Source organism: Anabrus simplex, chromosome 2 (assembly GCF_040414725.1).
Source record: "Anabrus simplex isolate iqAnaSimp1 chromosome 2, ASM4041472v1, whole genome shotgun sequence".
NCBI classification, from domain to species: domain Eukaryota; kingdom Metazoa; phylum Arthropoda; class Insecta; order Orthoptera; family Tettigoniidae; genus Anabrus; species Anabrus simplex.
Genome location: NC_090266.1, coordinates 1,171,487,097 through 1,171,506,045, shown reverse-complemented (window position 1 = coordinate 1,171,506,045; position 18,949 = coordinate 1,171,487,097). Strand labels below are relative to the sequence as shown.

At 37.1% G+C, this 18,949-nt stretch overlaps 1 protein-coding gene across 1 annotated transcript in view; it reads left to right on the top strand.

Annotated features, from left to right (window-relative positions):
- Positions 1-13,966, top strand: part of LOC136864765 (serine/threonine-protein kinase 17A) — a 218,799-nt gene extending 204,833 nt beyond the window's left edge. The window contains exons 6-7 of the mRNA XM_067142134.2: positions 4,826-5,005; positions 12,787-13,966. Coding sequence (XP_066998235.2) covers positions 4,826-5,005; positions 12,787-13,234 — 628 coding nt within the window. The 3' untranslated portion in view covers positions 13,235-13,966. The remainder of the gene's footprint in view (positions 1-4,825; positions 5,006-12,786) is intronic.
- Positions 13,967-18,949: the final 4,983 nt, after the last annotated feature.

Genomic DNA, 18,949 nt, shown 5'->3' with positions numbered 1-18,949 from the left:
AGAGGGGGTTTCTCCTCTGGCTTGGAGGAAAAACTTGCCACCAAATCAGATAGATTTTTTCCACCGCCAGTGTAGTGAATTGATATTTTCCGACTCACTGGGTATTCCTAGGAAACAGATTAGTAAAAGGGCATAGTTTTTTCCCTGGGAGTCGCCACTATTCGACCCCCTCCCCGCCAAAAAGGGACGAAAAGTGTTGACGGATCACGGCAGTCTGCGGCTTGGTCATTCCAGCTCTGGAACTTTGGACTGTTAGATCAGCAGTTTAGTCCTGTTCATTAAAAGTGAGAAAATGTATGGTTTTCATTTGATCGAGTATTTCGTATGAAAGCATTGCTTTTAATCGTGCCATTCCTACTGACGTCATTGTAATGTATGTTCATTTCAGTTGAAAAAAACCAGTAAGACAGTCTTTCTGAGGATGTAAAAAGGCAGGTGGAGAGTGAGTGTCTGCCATTATAATGAAAGTGGTGGAGTAGGATGGAAAAATCAAGAAAATCTCACCCAAAATAACTTTTGTCACATTAGGATTCGAAACTACGAATAGCAGAGCATCCCAGAGTTGTAAAGGTGCTGATGTCTTTTGAGAGATTTGTGCATTGTTCAGGGTCTCCTTGTATGCTATAAAACTCTTCCATTGATTTTTTCTTTTCTCCAAATATCAATCTGTCTATAATAACCAGTAATATCTTCACCTGAAGATCTTTCTTTCCTTCAAAACTAGGTAGTATCAAACCAGTCTGTTCTGTCCGCTTTGTTTTCTTGACTTTTCCCTTGTTGGGGATGTTTTGTACGTATTTATCTTGCTTTTCGAAACCAGCGATTTCATATGCTTCGTACAGAGAACACATCCAGGTAAAGGAACTGTAGAAGTTTTATTACAGTTCCAATATCAGTATCAACATTTTGTAGCAAGTTATTTGTAGCATTAAATCTTTTCAATATTGCTGACCAAAAAGTTGTCATTATTGCAGTTTTCAGACTCTGTAGCCTACACAGCATTCCAGTCGTCTTGAATCTCAATGAAGCCTTTTGAGTTTCATCATTTTGAATAACTTCCAAAGCTGATATTATTTCTGTCCAATTAACATTGAGACTATAGCAGGTATCATGCTGCCTTGACCAGTGTGTTTCTGAAGGTTGTTTTATGGAGACTGAACTATTTATTTTTTATTTATTTTGACTGCAAAAGATTCCACCGGCTACTCAAGCAGGGAAAAAGGGAAAAAGTGCAGTTTGTTGCAACAAATGAAGCCACTTGAGGACAACACTCTGCTGCACATGATCCTACTAAGTTAAGGAGATCTAAAAAAATTGACTCTTTCGAGGAAATTATTACTGTATATTATGTCCGCCTTACAATGCAATACAGTGCTAAAAAAATGTACACTATAATTACAATAATGGAAAGCATTATTTGTTACTAGTACATTTTTCAGTCTTTGTTAGACTGCTGGTTAGTGAAATTTTTTTGACCTAGGACATCTTTAAATGCTACTGAAAGGCTAAAAATTATGAAAATGAAGTGATGATGATGTGTTAAAATTAAAGGTCCTTTAAAAATGTGTAGCATGACTGTTAGGTCCTCTTGTTTACATATCTTAATGCTAAACATCACACTATTCTAATATACGTATGACATGATTGTCAGCTTGTAGCATATTGATGGCATTATAAAACGTTTTTGCATTCAAGTCGTAAAAATGGACTGTTTATGTAGGGTTGACTATGAGCACTCCTTTTAAGTGAACTATGGTGGACTTTATTTGACTCCTAAGAGTGTTAACACGGAAGAAATCACATGTTCACATCTATCGTTCTTATTCCTTTCGGAATCTAGAAAAGAACAGAAAAAACTATGTAAGTGCATGATAGGGCTCGGATTCATTTGCACTAAAAACTCCAAAAATATGCATGCACATATGCACTAAAATGTTGAAAATATGCTCGTACATATATGCACTAAAAATAAAACAAAATACACTTGCCAAAAGTATTACTTAATTTTAGCTCGGTGTTAAACTGACAAATATATTTCATTCCTTGCAAAATGATGTATGGCAGTAGGTTATCAAGAGTTTTTCAATATTTTCAGGAGTCAGTGACTTTCTGTTGTCGGACAGAATTAATTTATAAGCTGAAAATGATCGTTCTACGTCGACGGACGGATAGAACATTTTGTCGTTGATTCGATATGATCTGACATAGGAGGGAACTGTGTCTGGATATCGGTAGATGAAAGACTGCCTCATTCCACTAATGTATTTGCTTATGGATTGAATCTTCTTCAGTCCTGGGTTTGAGTCCAACACTGCACTGAGTTTCATTTTAACTTTTTCTCCAGTTTCACCAGAGACACCATTTGAAGAACTAATGGTGTTTTGAATTAACTGAGGGGATTCGTGTAGGGGGGGGGGGGGGGGGAGGACAGCGAGTTTCTAGGCCCTTAATCGCCTTCGAAAGTGACGAATAATGCACATGGATGAAACTGATATCATTGTATGAAGTTTCAGATTCAAATGCACGAACACACGCAGCATGACTATCGTCAGTACTTTTAACCACATCTTTCACTTGATTAAAGTTCTCCTGGTAGAACGATACTGCGGATAACCAAGTTCCCCATCTTGCGAGAACAGGTTCCGGTGGAGAGAAACCTGAGGCAGATGGATTTTATACAACTGTACACAAGCTGGTGCTTTTAGGAACAGTTTTTTCCCACTTGAAATTACTTTGTTGACAGATGGAAAGAGGGTACGTATCTCTTCTGTAATACGATGGAATCCATTGTCCAAACATGTGACATGGATGAGATTTGGAAAAAAATACTCAAAGAGATTGACCAGCTTTCAACATATACAAAGTTGCATCTGTGACTAAAAGGCGCACTTTGTAATAATCACTCTCCGATTCACTAGGCCACAGAAGTCACAGGGAATCATTAACAAATCTTGCAGCTGCAGCGTAGTTGGTTTTTTCTAGCACTTTGCACGAAAGTAAGTGAGGTTTGCCGGGTTCTTCCGGACATAATTTACCCACTATGAAGTTTGCAACTTATCGACCACACGAATCGGTTGTTTCATCTACCGATATCCAGACACAGTTCCCTCCTATGTCAGATCGTATCGAATCAATGACAGAAGCGTGCAGTGAAAGTAAATAGTTCTTCCTAAGGGTAGATTCATCTGGTATTCTTCGATTAGCACAATACTTTTCAAGAAACGTACGTAGATGTAGATTATTCAGTTCATGCAGTGGAATGTTGCTGCATACAAAAGCCTTACGAATATCTGCAGAAAATGTACTAACTTCACACCGTGTTTTCACGTTGGTTAAAAGTAGCTATTGCGTATTCTTACTCTGCTCTTTTGATCTGAGATGTGAAGCTGTTTTCGAATGCTGCTCAATTTGAAATTTTTTATCACATTTTACACTCTTGTTGCACACTTGACAGTATACTATATCACCGTCACTTGTATAGTCACTATTGACTGATATCCACTGTTTAATTAAAATAGACCTAGAGCTCATATCTTTAGGCATTTTTGCAGTTTAATCTGGTAAAACATTGCAATAGACGACAAGCAAGTTAACAGATCAAATGCACTTGTTTAAGCAAACCTTGGGAGGCTGCTGTAAGGAGAAAGGAATGTCAGAAGGAAATAGCCGTCGTGAAATGCATCGCCTGCTTGTATTGTGACACTGAAAGCCCTTTCTTAGATCAGGGTAAGGCTTCTCATGTTGTCAAGGGATGTAAAACATATAGAGTTCATTAGATTTTTCATTTCATTCAGAAATCTTACATAATCGATCACACTTAAGAGAAAAATATACCTGTATATGCACTAACATTCAAAATATGCATTTGCATATGCACATATGCATTTTTGAAATATCCGGGCCCTAGCGATAGAAATGAGGTTAGCCAAAATAGGAAATGCCACAGTCAGGTACTCGATCCCTGTCCTTCAGTCTCTCTGAATGGGCTCCATCCTCTCCACATGTTTTGTCTTGTTGATGTTATGCTGGCCACTGTTCGGCAGTGTTGTTGTTGAGGGAAATCAGCCATGGAGGAGTAGGGTGCGGAATATGCGGAGATAAGCATGAACCCGAAGGGGAAGTAAATGCTTGGTTGTGACGTGTATTGGATGTTTTGTTGGTTCTAGATTCTGATTTAATATTTGTTAGTTCCATTAAAAAGGATATTAATTTTTTTCTGAAGTTTAATTTTTAGCTTTTCAGTAGCATTTAAAGTCTTTTGTCAAAAATTTTCACTAGCCAGCTGAAAATGGTCTAACAAATACTGAAACATGTACTGGTGACAAATAATGCTTTACATTATTGTAATTATAGTGCAAAGTTTTTAACATTGTATTGTATTGACAGTTGGACAAAATGTAATAATTTTAAAAGATTTTTTTAGATTTATAAGTCAATACGACAATAAGTCAGTATTCCTGGCAAGAGAGATTGCAGATAATTTCCTACTGGATGGTCGAACATTATCAAGAGTATTACTGTGGTTGAACAACTTTGGTGCAGCATCGAGGACCGTAAGATATGGAGACCACTGACCAATAGCCTGCTCGGAGATCACGATGCTCAGAATTCAGGGGGGCTTACTTATTGTCTGATCTCAAATTGCATGCAACTTACAGATCTAAGGCATAAGTCATTCAGTTGGTACTTGTATGTTCATAATTATACTGTGTTTCTTTCATCTATGTAAGAGTGCAGTGCTATATGAACTTTATCATGATCTCATTGTTTATGGTCATTTTTCTCTATCTTCTATGCAGTGAAGTATTACATTATGTGATTACAGGTCTGTGGGCGTACTAGCTTATGTACTCCTGACAGGATGTTCACCTTTCGGTGGCGATACAAAGCAGGAGACTTTTTGCAACATCTCGCAGTGTAAACTTTCCTTCCCTGAAGAACTATTCGAAGGGGTATCGGATTGTGCCAAGGACTTCATACGTGCTACCCTGAACACAGATCCCAGGTGAGAATTATGCTCCTCATTTATCAGTATTACAAACAAACTGTGTGGCACTACGGCCCTGACAGGCCTTGGCCTACCAAGCAACCGCTGTTCAGCTCGAAAGCGTGCAGATTACAAGGTGACGCATAGTCAGCATGTTGAATCCCCTCTGCCGTTATGCATGGCATTCTAGACCGGGCCCGCTATCTCACTGTCGATAGCTCTCAACTGTTCTTGTATAGGCTGAGTAACTTTAGATTGTTTATGTTGGTAATAATAAAGGTCTTGGAAATTGATTCAAATGTTATTTCACACAGGAAAAAGTTAACTTGAAAACAAAATTTATTCAACACTGTGAAATGGCTAAAAATCGTCCTCCGTAACTTAACTTGATGCGAGCTAGGAAGCACAGTTCACTAGTCAGCAAAATTTAGGGATTTAAAAAAAAATTGACGTGGTAAGTTCAGCCAAGCAGGCTTAGATTAATTGCTTTTTGAGAAATTTATTTAAAATAGATGGTTTGTAAAATAGTTTAGTTACACTGGGGTAAACTAAAGAAAGTCTCTAAAAGTTCAAGTTATTACTGCCGTTTGTATAAATACTTAACGTCTAAAAGCTGAATAGTACCAGTAAAAAGATGTTTAAATTTCACTGTATAATTTTACTTGAAGTTGTAAAGGTCCAAGTTCGAGCGTCGAAGACTGGACCACAGATGCGATGCCCTTAAGTGATTATCTGGCTGATGGACAGTTGATGGCTGGTTAAAATGTCCTTAGCTGTTCCAGGCAGCTAAGCAACTGAGCGTTGTTCAGGAAGCAAGTGCTGACAACATGGCTGAAACTGCACCATGAACTCGAGCAAAGGGCATATCCAAGAAACTGCTTGTGTTGGCTAAAGTCTAGACGTAGAAGTGAAGTCCAGAGGGCTATGGTGAACAAACTTTGTGAAATAGTAGTGAATTGATGATGATGATGATGATGATGATAATAATAATAATACAATTTTTAATTAACATTCTAATAAAGACACAGTGGTCAAAAAATCTGTTAATTTTAACAGGGAGTTATGAAAACAAGTTAATACATGTGAGAATACCACCCAAAAGTCTTACAGAACATCACAGCAGGACGTTATGTTCTACCAATAAGAATCAAAATAATTGGACCTTCCAGGATGAAGTCACAAGATGGAATGGGTGTTAGTGTAATAAAAGCAGCCATCCTTGCATGGAATGTAGAAATTTTAATGTGAAAAAGGTTAGATTTAACTGTAAAATGCAACAAGTTTAGTGAATAATTAAAGTTATACTACACATCCAGAAAAAGGAATTATAAGCTACTGTGGCATTTAAATATCAGTTTTTACATAACTCTCGGACTAACATATATTCGTGCAACCATTAAACTTACATTTTGCCACCTATACTGACATAATAATTTTAAAGGCTAGGACAAAATAAAACATATCAATTACAATAACCACTCAACACGAGTATGTGGGCCAAAGGGATCTACCGAAAGGAAATATATATACAATATATTAAAGCAAAGCGTATATACACAGAATACCATCATGTAGTCATCTATTCAAAAATAATGGAAATGCAATAAAAGCATCAAGTTGGTGATGTGGGATTTTTAACACACAGTTATGGTTCATTGTGTGGCAAATCAGTACTATGTGTAGAATGTTACAATAAAGTATGGCCAAACTTTCAGGTCACATTCCCCACATGTTGAAGTAGAAACTATGTTATATGGTCCTTAGTCTGGAAACTCTTTATTTCTATGTTAGAACTAATTTTCTACAACTCTACATAGAACATTAATCATGGGAAACAGTGATGGTTGTGGTTATTGTTTTAAAAGGAAGTACAACTAGGCAACCACCCTGTAATAATAGGAAACATAAAATATGGGGAACACACAGGAAGAGAAAGTACCAGCATACCACTGGATTGTGGTGGGTGCCAAAAGTGCAAAACATCAGTGATCACCAAGGAAGACTTGCTCTTGTCAGAGAATATCACATTTGACCAACTGCGTAGCATGTTTTCCTGGGCAAACGCAAGGTGCTATACCCTCTGCTCATCAGTGAATGTTTGTTTCTTAACCGCTCGCCAGGATTGTAACCGTGCCTCATTCAAGTGTCTCAGGTCTGTCCTTGAGCTGTTGGGAATATGTGTACCCTGGTGTAGCTGCATGATGTTCATGAATGGAATCGAATGGGCTTCCGCGATCAAGCAATTTTCCTGTTTCTGGTTCAAGACCTAACACAAACCCCTGCCAGCATGTCGCCTTATGTCCCATGATTTTTGAAAATGTCTTGTCCAATGTGTAGCCATACTTTGTGAGATGCCTTGTCCAGCCTCTGTTGCAGTTAGATTTCCTTGTTCATGTTTTTTTGCTAGGGGCTTTACGTCGCACCGACACAGATAGGTCTTATGGCGACGATGGGATAGGAAAGGCCTAGGAGTTGGAAGGAAGCGGCCGTGGCCTTAATTAAGGTACAGCCCCAGCATTTGCCTGGTGTGAAAATGGGAAACCACGGAAAACCATTTTCAGGGCTGCCGATAGTGGGATTCGAACCTACTATCTCCCGGATGCAAGCTCACAGCCGCGCGCCTCTACACGCACGGCCAACTCGCCCGGTTCCTTGTTCATTTAGAGCAACTGCCTACTCAGGGATGTAAGGTCCTTGGTGTGCCATAATTGCCAGTAGAATGACCTACCTGTGTGTAATAAGAGTGGTGGGGGCAGCCTGAAATCTGATTGGTTTGCACTCTGTGAAAGAAAAACCATCCCAAGCGGATTCAAACCAACCACCTTTCCACTGTGAACCTGAGTCTGTTTCTATTGGGCTCCTGTCTTTAACAAAAAGGCTCACATAACACACATATTAGTCTGCCTGCTGCCTTCCACCTTGCTCATATTTAAGGTCATTCATAGGAAGCGCTGCTATCTTATTGCTTCCCACACTCATAGATAACTCCAGTTATGATGGCAACTTCAATATCATCATCATCATCATCATCATGGTTGCATGTGACATTGCTTGTCACTGTACAGTTGGACTTAGGATTTTTCGGTGTGCTCACTTTTTGTGTTGGCAAGTGTACATATTAATTTATAGTGGTTCTTAAGTTGCATATACTTTGTATTACTATTAAGATTCGTTTTTTAAATTTCATATTTTTCATTTAAAAAATTCTGTACATTAATGGGGTTAAGTGTAAGAGAGGACCACACAAGTCCTAACTTTGCCACTATTAAAGACAATAAGTTAAAAAATAGTCCTTGTCTTGCTATTTAATATACATTTGCCCAGTACAGTTTTTGTCAATAAACTTGCATAATTCTGTTTTGTTTGAATAGTAATGTGCAGCATTTAGGGCAATTTATTGTGAAAATTTTCACGTACACTCATTCTAAAAAAAACATAGAACTGCACTATTTGTAGATAAGCCTCCATGTGTTACCTAGCCAAGAAATCTCTATGATAAAGTGTTCCTTCCTTTCATTCATGCTAATAGTCGGGCACTGAGAAATTTTCAGCCAATCACTTTTTTGTTAGGAAGTGTAACTGCTCATCATTTAATTTCTGCACACTCATTCTCCTTTCTTTCCTGTCTACTTCTACCTTTGTTGCCACTACTCTGTAATCTCTGCCAAAAGCATAATCAGATATGGCTGTAACATCCATCATAATCTTTGATTTGCTTTTTCTGTCAATATATTGTTGTACTTTTCTCTAACTGAAGTGTTATTTTATTGATCCTGTCATATGTACTTCATCTCTACCACACATTCCTGGATATTCTTCTTCAGTATCATACCTACTCCATTTCTGGGTTTCTATCCCTCCACTGTATGGCAGCTTGTATCTTTCCTGCAGACTGTTCTTCATATATTTCAATAATTGATATTAACTAAATATTTTGTGAAAATTCTTGTGTTGTAGAGAATTGTGAGCATTTTTAGAGTATGAGAGGAACAAAATCATGTTCAATGGAGTAAAAGTACCTCAGTATTATTTGCATTTCAAGTCTTTGGTTTATTTACAATGCACAACATTGTCAGGTCTCTACCTGTATATACGAGGGCTGTTTCTTTATTAGTAGTGTCTGTTAATTAATTACCGGTATGATATGTCTACAGTCTCTCAGTTAAGTCTGCAGCATTATATAGAACCTGTTTGCAAAGATGTGGAAGCCGTAGTATCCCTGTAGCACCATCTATTCCCTGGATGGAGTGATTGCGGTCTATCGCCTGCAGAACTTTGGGTACAGTTTGGAAGTTTATGCCACGAAGTAGTTCCTTCATCTTTGATATCAAATCAAATTCATATGGGCTTAAGTCCGGGTAGTATGAGAGATGATAGAGCACTTCCCAGTCCCATCGAGTGTATAAATCAACCACCAGTTGCGCGACTTGTGGCCGAACATTGTACTGCAAAATGATGGAAGATGTCTGCGAACGTGTTGTCACTTCTTGCGAAACACTGGTAGCAGGTGATGTTCCAAAAATGAACAGATAACGCTATCACTTTCATAAACCAGAATCATCTTTGCATTGCTGGTTTCTGATACACTTTTGACTTTTGTAGTAACTCATAATAACACCGTTCGTTCCATTGGCATTTGTTTGTACCAAAAATATGGCAATGCAATGGCATGTGATTGTGCAGTTGTCAACTGGAAATCAAAATGGGAGACAGTTGGTTCATCATTATTTGTTCAAGGTAACACTCTTTATTTTTCTCTTTTTTTTTTTTTTCCAGAGCTTGCCTTGTTTACTGTTGCATATGCATAATGTACTAAAACACAATGGACTACAAGCAGCAGTTGTTAAGCTCCTCTTTGTGACTGAAATATTTCAGTACTCACTCCTTTTACTTGATATAGTATAGAAGTAGTTATAGTAACAATACGTCTACCTTATGGCGAAGAAACAGAATTTATATAGCCACTCTTATGCAAGGCAGCAATGAACAAGACATTGCATAATCCAGAGGCCATGAAAATCAAAGAGTGTTTAATAATAATATTATTGGGCAAGCTAAAGGTAAAGGTTCATCATGTAAAAGGGACCAGACAATATTAAGCGTACCAAAGAAATGATATTCAGATCAAAACACCAGATGTTAAGGTTAACCTCTCAATTTATGTGTAAATAAAGATAGAATCTATAAACCTATACCATGACTAGTTTCAAAATGGAATGTGTTTATAACCCAGCACGCATACTAGAAAATTTACTGACGACCAGCGATCACAATTTATAGTACATAACAAAAGCTTTAGATAAAAATTTGTTAAAAGGAAATAATATATTAAATGACAATAGAAAGCTTTTAAAGGCTAGGACAAAAAAAGCCCCTATCAATTACAATAACCACTCAACACGAGTATTCGGGCCAAAGGGATTTACAAGTTACAAGTAACTAAGGGATTTACCGAAAGGAAATATATATACAATATATTAAAGCAAAAGGAAGTGAAAATACCACCAAAGTCTCTCGCCCCACTTTACTTTTGTTAAACATGAGAATTCAACTTTGGAACACACCCAAATTTAGAAGGCCAGTTTTGTTTTAAAAGAAAGTTTCAGACTGACCACATTAAAACCAAGTTTGTCAAAGACTTATGCCCCATACAAAAATAGAAGAAGGAAGGCCAATTATTAACTACTGCACATTAATCTAATAAGAAATGCACTTATCTGAGAACAATGTCTTTAAAGGTTGTAACAAGAATAGTTGCATTTGTTTAGAAAAAATATATGTGATCTGTGCTGCCATATATGAGTCAACAAATCAACCAATTACCGAGCTCGATAGCTGCAGTCGCTTAAGTGCGGCCAGTGTCTAGTATTTGGGAGATAGTGGGTTCGAACCCCACTGTCGGCAGCCCTGAAGATGGTTTTCCGTGGTTTCCCATTTTCACACCAGGCAAATGCTGGGGCTGTACCTTAATTAAGTCCACGGCCGCTTCCTTCCCACTCCTAGCCCCTTTCTGTCGCCATAAGACCTATCTGTGTCAGTGCGACATAAAGCAACATGCAAAAAGAAAAACAAACTTAACCAATTCTCCCAGAGTTAGTTTCAAAAGGATTTGGGCCACTGTAGCTGTTACTAAAGTAGTTTTTAGGCATGACAGAAGTTTGGAAATAGTCTCCTGAATTAAAAGGGTTGTACCCTAAACAATCGCACTGTCCACTCCATTCAGCTGAGGCAATATACATAAGTGAATTAAAAAACAATCACCTGACAAACACCACCTTGGCGAACTGTCTTAATATAGTAGGTCTGGTATGGTAACGGCATTCAAGATACTGAAGAATGAATTTTCATGATCGTGATCAAAGCCTAGCTTCCTTTGCCATCTAGCACTTCTCCTCACTGACACAGCACTATCAGAGAGAACAGTTTGGATAAGCAAGCTTGAGGTTATATACTGTTAGCAAGCAGGCGGAGTCTAAACATGTCGCCACAGATTGCCGCACAGTACTTCAAACCACAACATCTAAATTGTTTCACCACCAGATGGAAGGCGAAATAATCACCTAGGAGATTGTTCCAGAAGCTGGTAGATCGCAAAATGGAAAAATTACCACTTCATTTCATTTTGAGGCTGGTAACAGGAAGTATAGCAGGCAGATGAGCAGAGAAATTTCCAGATGAAACAGACGGATGGTGGTGCTGATGATTTTTTCAGCCAGCGTGAGGTGTTTGTTGCATGCAGGTAGGATGATCGTTACACTCCACATGGAGCTTCATCACTGCTATTGGAGAACAAGACAGATGTACCTAGCTTATTGGTGCAGTGAGGAGAAACAGGTTCCGCTACTCTGCTAACTTTGTCAGTTACTGTTACCAAAGGTCAGCTGGTTGTTAACTAGGATAATGCACCTGTAATACCTAGAATTAAGAGATGCTCTTTGATGGGTTGTGTGCTTGACATAGTTTTGGATATTAACCTTGAAATAGATCACTTCTGTTGATAAAATTCCAAGGGCAGTTAATACAATGAGAAATATTTTTATTGAGAAAGAAAGACTTTTAAAAAATGCAAGTTATATTGTATCAAATTAGGATTATTACATTTATTTTTCAGAGTGAGTAAATTTTCAATTTATTATTTATTCAAAATAACCAAATACCACACATAGAGGTCATAAAAGGGTAAAATGTGTAATCTACATTTTTGTAGGCATAATTTGCATTTATTACAATTACTAAAAGCCACAAAATCTAGCTAAAATAAAAATAAAATCACGTTAAATATTTGTGAAAATACAACTAGTGTACAGGGTTAAAGAACACTGTACTAACATCACTTACAATTAAAATAGAAAAGATACCTCAGTATTTTAGATGTGTCCATCTCCCTGCAGTATGTGGTGATGAACTGAAGAAGGGAGATTTTGTGGAAATACATTTTTAATCTCCCAGAGAGCGAGATGTTCCTGGAATGTTCCCGTGCCATTCTGTAACATATTAGCTTTGTACTATACATTTATATTGTACATAGACAGTTTACTGTTCATAGTCTTAGTAGTTTCTAATATTAGCAGGTAGTTAGAATGGTTGTGAAAATTCAGTATTCCACAAAATTGTATATATATATATATATATATTCAGACCTCTCTACAAATGTTAGCAGTTTGTAATGGGTAATTACTTATCATTCTGAATATAATTTTTAGAAAGTTCCACATTTTACTTTTATATTTTTAATAGACTTTCAATTTTTGCTTTTTTTTTTCAAATTGTTAATTATTTGATATTTATTCTTCTTTCAGACTTCGTCTTACCGTTCAAGAATGTTTGGTTCACCCATGGCTATCGACAGCAATCGTTGAACTTCAATGCAACCCAGACACTTCAATTGAAACATGTGTATCTGGTTCTAGCCCTGCCAAGACCTTCCATCATGCGAACGGTGATGGAAGTCTCTTGTCTGACTCTCAGAATGGTAATGGAAATGAAAGCAGTGAGGATAAAGATAAGGATAAGGTGGCAGAAGAGGAAGAGGAGGATCTACCTCTACATAAGCGGCCTAAGAACTGCTTGGCTGGCCGACGGTCATCATTCCCTGTTGCTTCGTGTCTATCCTGTTCCCAGTGTGGAACGCAGTGTTGTCATCACACTACATCACATAGTTCTGATTTGCACATCAGCCAACATCGACACTCTAGTATTACCAATTCTCCTGTCAAGATTATGCTGGATAGGGGTATCATTTGTTAATGCTAGCAACATCTTATTTAAATAGTACTGTATATAATGATGAAAGAAGTGGATAGCATTTCTAATTGGTAAACATTCTAAAATATTTTAGTGTCAAGTAATGCACCAACATACAGCAGAGAGAGACCTTGAAGTACACTGCATATTAGTTTGCAGCATTTCCACTTTATTTATTAAAAGTAGAGGACACTGGATATGATATAGAAAGTTATTCCTTTGGGAGCAGAAGACAAGAGACTGTTATTTATACCAGTGAAGTATTCTTTATCTTAAGTTTGCACGCTAAGCTACTTCTTGGCTAGTCTTCCCTTAAGCAGAACTAAGGTTGTCACTCAAGAAGAAGTGTCTTCAAATTGCTCACATTTAATATTGTATAATTATGTAATGATGAATGAATGAAAACTTGTGATCAACTTTTACAGAGTGTAGTAGTCACTTAAGACTCCATGGATGAATGTTGTGGTTATTTTTGTCAGAATATGGCTATCACTTACAGCAATAATTCATTGTGACTGTACTTGTCCAGTAAGAGAACTCATAACAACTGGATACATTGCTTTTAGCAGTTATATCTAGTTACTGCAAGGAAAATATGTTTAGGTGTAGTGTTATTGCAGGAATTGTAAATTTGTTCGGGTGAGGAGAGAAGGGATTAGTAGAAATTATTTATGAATGTATATCCTTATTGTTCTACATTGCCTAGATGGATTGTATAATGTCATCATCATCATCATCATCATCATCATCTTCCATCTTGATATTTATGCTAAATGAATGCCTCCTTGTATATGCATAATATACAGATAAGTTTCCATTTAAAGACTGAACAAGTTGATTAAGATATGGGGTTGGGTATAGAATTACTCTTGCATATCTTTTGTGTGTGAATAGTGAAATAATTTCACAAGAACAGCAGCTCCATGTGTATCAGTGCAACCGCATTGCCTCTGTGGATCAGCGGTAGAGTGTCAGCCTCCAGATCCCAAGATAGCGGGTTCAAACCCGGCAGAGGTAGTCGGATTTTTGAAGGGCGGAAAAAAGTCCATTCAACACTCCATGTCATACGATGCCGGCATGTAAAAGATCTCTGGTGACACATTTGGTGTTTACCCGACAAAATTCATTGAAATCTCAGTCGCAGACGCCCAAGAGAGATCCGGTTTACTCTGTCTGCCATCTAGTGGGCCTAGAGTAAAACGGAACGTTGAAATTGACGAGCAGACAGCCAGATGGCGTTAATTTGAAATGTCTGCACACAGTAGCTGAGGCCATACGATGATTATTATTATTATTATTATTATTATTATTCGCTCCCACATGTATTCTTCATATCCTTTATTTCCGAATCTGGTCCTGGGAAAGATAACAGAAATTTGAAGTACTTATTTTATATTGCATGAGCTAAATTATACATGATTTTCATTTTTATTTTAATTGTATCTTCAGTAACGTCGGTGCCATGTGCCCAAATTGCCTTTTATTCAGCATGTATTTCACCTATATTATTCAAGCTTTGGTTATTTATTTCGTTCCAATTGTTATGTGTATAGTTCAGTTCTGCAGTATGTCTTAATTTTTTTTTTTTTTTCACTTATAAACGATTGATTTTGACTCCTTTTGTGTTGTTCTCACTGCATGATTTCTGAGCCTTTCAGCTTTTTCAACAATTTTGAATTCTTTTTCCTGCAGTATGTACGGTAATCTACAATATTACACTTTACTCTGGTGGGATTCAGTTACTGGTAACAGTACTTTAGAATCTGAAATTAGGTACCTATGTCACATTTTTAGTGCAATCTCAGAGGTTATTGAAAGACATCCGTGAGATTTAGTTAGCCAAGATTTTAGGAAATAAATTCTTTTTTCCTACATCACCACAGTCTAATTGAGTTGGTTGAGCCGAGTAAAGGGCTATGTGCTGCAAAGAAATGGAACTTTTCTCTTGTACTAGTGAGAAAAATGTTTCTTTTACAGGAAGGAATCAAAGTTGTTACTCCTTATTAGCCAGTGACAAGCTTATGAAACACTGCAAGTTTCTTGATTATGGATTTATAAAGTATGTAAATCGTATTATTTAAATGAGACTTGCAATGACAGGTACACCTCCCTTTCCTCCAGTTTGCAGTCTTTACTCATTCACTTGCCCATTACACACTTAGAGTTTAGATTGTTTTCTGATAACATGTACCATCATTCTAGAATATCACTCGAGCCACCCTTACATGTCAACTGCATAAGTCATTCAAGTGAATTCAAGCTTTAATTTAAAATGAATGAAAGTGGTAGTTTTAGAGGCAGTAAAGAGATGATATTAGCCTGTCAGGGTTAAAAAGGTCCAGTTCTAATACAGCTCCAGTAGTGGTGAATCTGCGCACTCCTTTTCAGTGTTCAACTTTTGTCCATTAAAGACTGGAAAGGAATCCTTGTTGAAAGGAGATTATATAAAGAGGAGTCAAATCATCTGAGAATTTACAACTGTATTGATTTTATGTTAGATAGTTTGGGGTTTGCAAAAGTAAATGAACCTACATGTTTCCCTTGCTTCTAGATATGTAGGCAGCAGCAACAGTCCATAGAAAGTACAATGTTCCATCTGGCTCCCTTCAGAGTTGTATGCTTGGTAGAAGGATTCCAAATCTGAAACCAGAAGTTTTCTGGGCTTGAAAGTTTCTCATTGTTCAGAACTTTTTTTTTTTTTTTTTTTTTTTCCTCCTCCCATCATTACTTCTCTTCTTATATGATTGTTCTAGATTCACTTGACATGAAAAGTTGCCTTTTGCTGCTTTTAACACTGATCCATGCAGCACTACAATGCAAGAAGCAATGCATAGTTTCTAGTTTACAGATTCTGCTTCCTGATTTAACTACTTCATCATCCACTTTATTTTAAAAAATGTTTATATGTTGAAGTGAGACTGTTTCAAGTGAATGATACAGTACGTATGTTCTGTATGTATTTCAACAAATGTGATGTCACTCACAAGTTTCTTTCCTTTCTTTCCTCCGTTAGTGTATAATGTCAGATGTAGTTGTGGAATAAAAATGGCCCAGATCGTAATCATAGAAGATTCTCTAATTTTGATGTATAAGTACACATTTTCATGATTCATTTTCAGTTAATGAGGAGAAGATTTGCTCTCAATGAGAAATATTTTGATGATGTTGCTTGCCAATTATAGCTTGCTATATATCCATTTATGTCCATGTTCAATTTGCATAAAAGGTTCCATCAACAAAAAATATTTATATTTGCATGATTTTAAACCTTCAGAGTGGTCGCACAAAGGTTTCAGTTGGTGAAGAATATCCGTATAATGTGCAAGATGTATTCATATCTAAGGGGTCCAAAATCGTAAGGAGTAAAACACCTGAATATTTTACTGCAAGTTACCCATGAACCTCATTTGCTTTACAGAGATGCCCTGCATTAGATGCTGGGGGATGCCTAGCTGAGGCAGTAAAGGCGTGCTCGGCCCACTCAGAAGGACGTGGGTGATTCCCTGTCGGGAAGTTGAAACATTTAGAAACGAGACTTCCACTTCTGAAGTGACACATGCCCTAGGGTTAACACCAAATATGAATACCAGGTTCTCTCTTCCTCTTAGTGCTGAGGGTATGAACTGTTGAAACCTCTATCTCCCACTTCTCCAAGGGTCGTTGTGGCCTGTACATAATTGCTTTGGAGAGAGGACTAATACTGCAATATAACAAGTACCTTACATGTCTGCGTTTCCTAGAAAAAGTTTAGAATAATGTACTGTACTTGGCAATTAGCTTTGAAAAGAAAGTTATTCGTTCTTTGTCATGAGTCTTCTGTATATGAGTTAAATGTGAATCGATATTAATTAGTACATTAGTGAAATATTTGCAAATCAAAACCACTGCTGCGATGGCATCATTGTTGGCTAATTGTTACATGTGTAACTGTGAATGTCCCGTAACCGACCCTTTGTATGGACTAAAATCTCTCTCTCTCTCACACATGCATGCACGCACAGTAAAAGCAAGGGAACTGGCGGCACTAAAGTAACAAAATGCCCACAGCTAGCGATTTAACATTGCACCAACTCTGATAGGCTTCATGCCAATGATGGGTTACAAAAGAGTTGGGATTGGGAAGGAAGAGACTGGCCTTCAGTAAGGTACAGCAGTGGCATTTCTCTGGTATGAAAATGAGAACCCATAGAAAACCACCTTCAGGGCTGCTGATAGTGGGATTCAGATTTACCATCTTCTAAATTCAGGCATATTTAATGTTTCAGAAGAGAAAAAGCAAATTAATAAAGAGATATGAACAGACCCTATGGGGAAGAATGTCATTTATAGGATTTCATAATTATACTCTTTGTTTTATTCTGTCTAATAGTTAAACATTTTATTGACAAAGTATTTATTAGCATAACAAGCATATTCAAGGAGCACAAGTGTCAAGATTGTGAAAGGATAACATGTATTTCTGTTCATTCCTCCCCTCTTCTACTCCAGCACATTATGATGTGGGTAGTCTAGTTATTTCAAAGAAACAAAACATTTTTTGACAAGTGCTTTTAATGACTAAATCCCTCTTACCTATAAGTTTTCAAGATTATATACATTTAATTTCCTTACTTCTTTACTTTAAGCATGGCTTGAGGTGTACCTTGTATTGAAAATGTTAATTTAACAAGATATTGTGTTAGATGTTACGATAGTATACTGTACTGCACTGTGGAAGTATATAAAAGGAGAAATCTAGATAAACATTTGTTTAAATAGATGATTTACCTGAGATGGTGTTTCTTATCAGTGCTGCAGTTAAGAAACTTGGGAATAGCTTTATACTTGTTAATGTGTCATGTTGATTGTGACGGTGTACATAACCATGTGGAGAAACTACTGTATATAAGATTGTTATGTATAGTGCCATACTGGCAACTTTTCTATTTATATACTGTATATCTAATTCATAGTATGGTACTTCAGAAGCAGGTATACCACATTGAACAAACCAGGGAGGGGAAAGGGGTTAACTCTACACCATGAAATATGGAATTCAATTTTCCCGCACAAATTCTGAGAAATCTGTCGGACTAGAAAACCAAAGTGATTGTATTTTAGAGAAGTATTTGTGAGATCTATGTGATATTGTGTCTGTAAATTTACAGGTGTTGAGGCTGATGATTGATAAAGACCCCCTTCCAGTACTCTGTTATAAGATTACATCCTTGACTGAGTGTTCACATTATTTTCATTCAAAGAGGGAAGCACATATATTGTCATATTATGTTGCTAAAGATACTACAAGTTATGTAACACATTCCTTCTGTGTGATTTAATATCTTATCTTTTATTACATTAATAGTCTACCTGTTGTGTTCAGAAAACATTGCTCAATGTGGTAAACCTCTCTTTGAAAAACTAAGTCATATATGCCAGGTGCAAAAAGAAAAAAATTGAAAATAAAGATATAAACATCAGAAACACACTACATTGTCTTCTTTTTGTCTACAGAATAAATGTCATGTGATGAGATTGGGCGAGTATTTCTCATTCCAGGTAATTTTCCGCAAGGAAGTCAAATGCAGTGCACTGGGAAATATATTACCAGTAGCTGTCCTCATGTGACCAACAGTGCACATGGCTAAGCCAGGGAGAGCTGGGATTATATTTTGTACTACAGCTTTTGTCCAAGAGCCCAAAGAGTACGCATTAGATATGAAGAACAAGTCGGCTCAT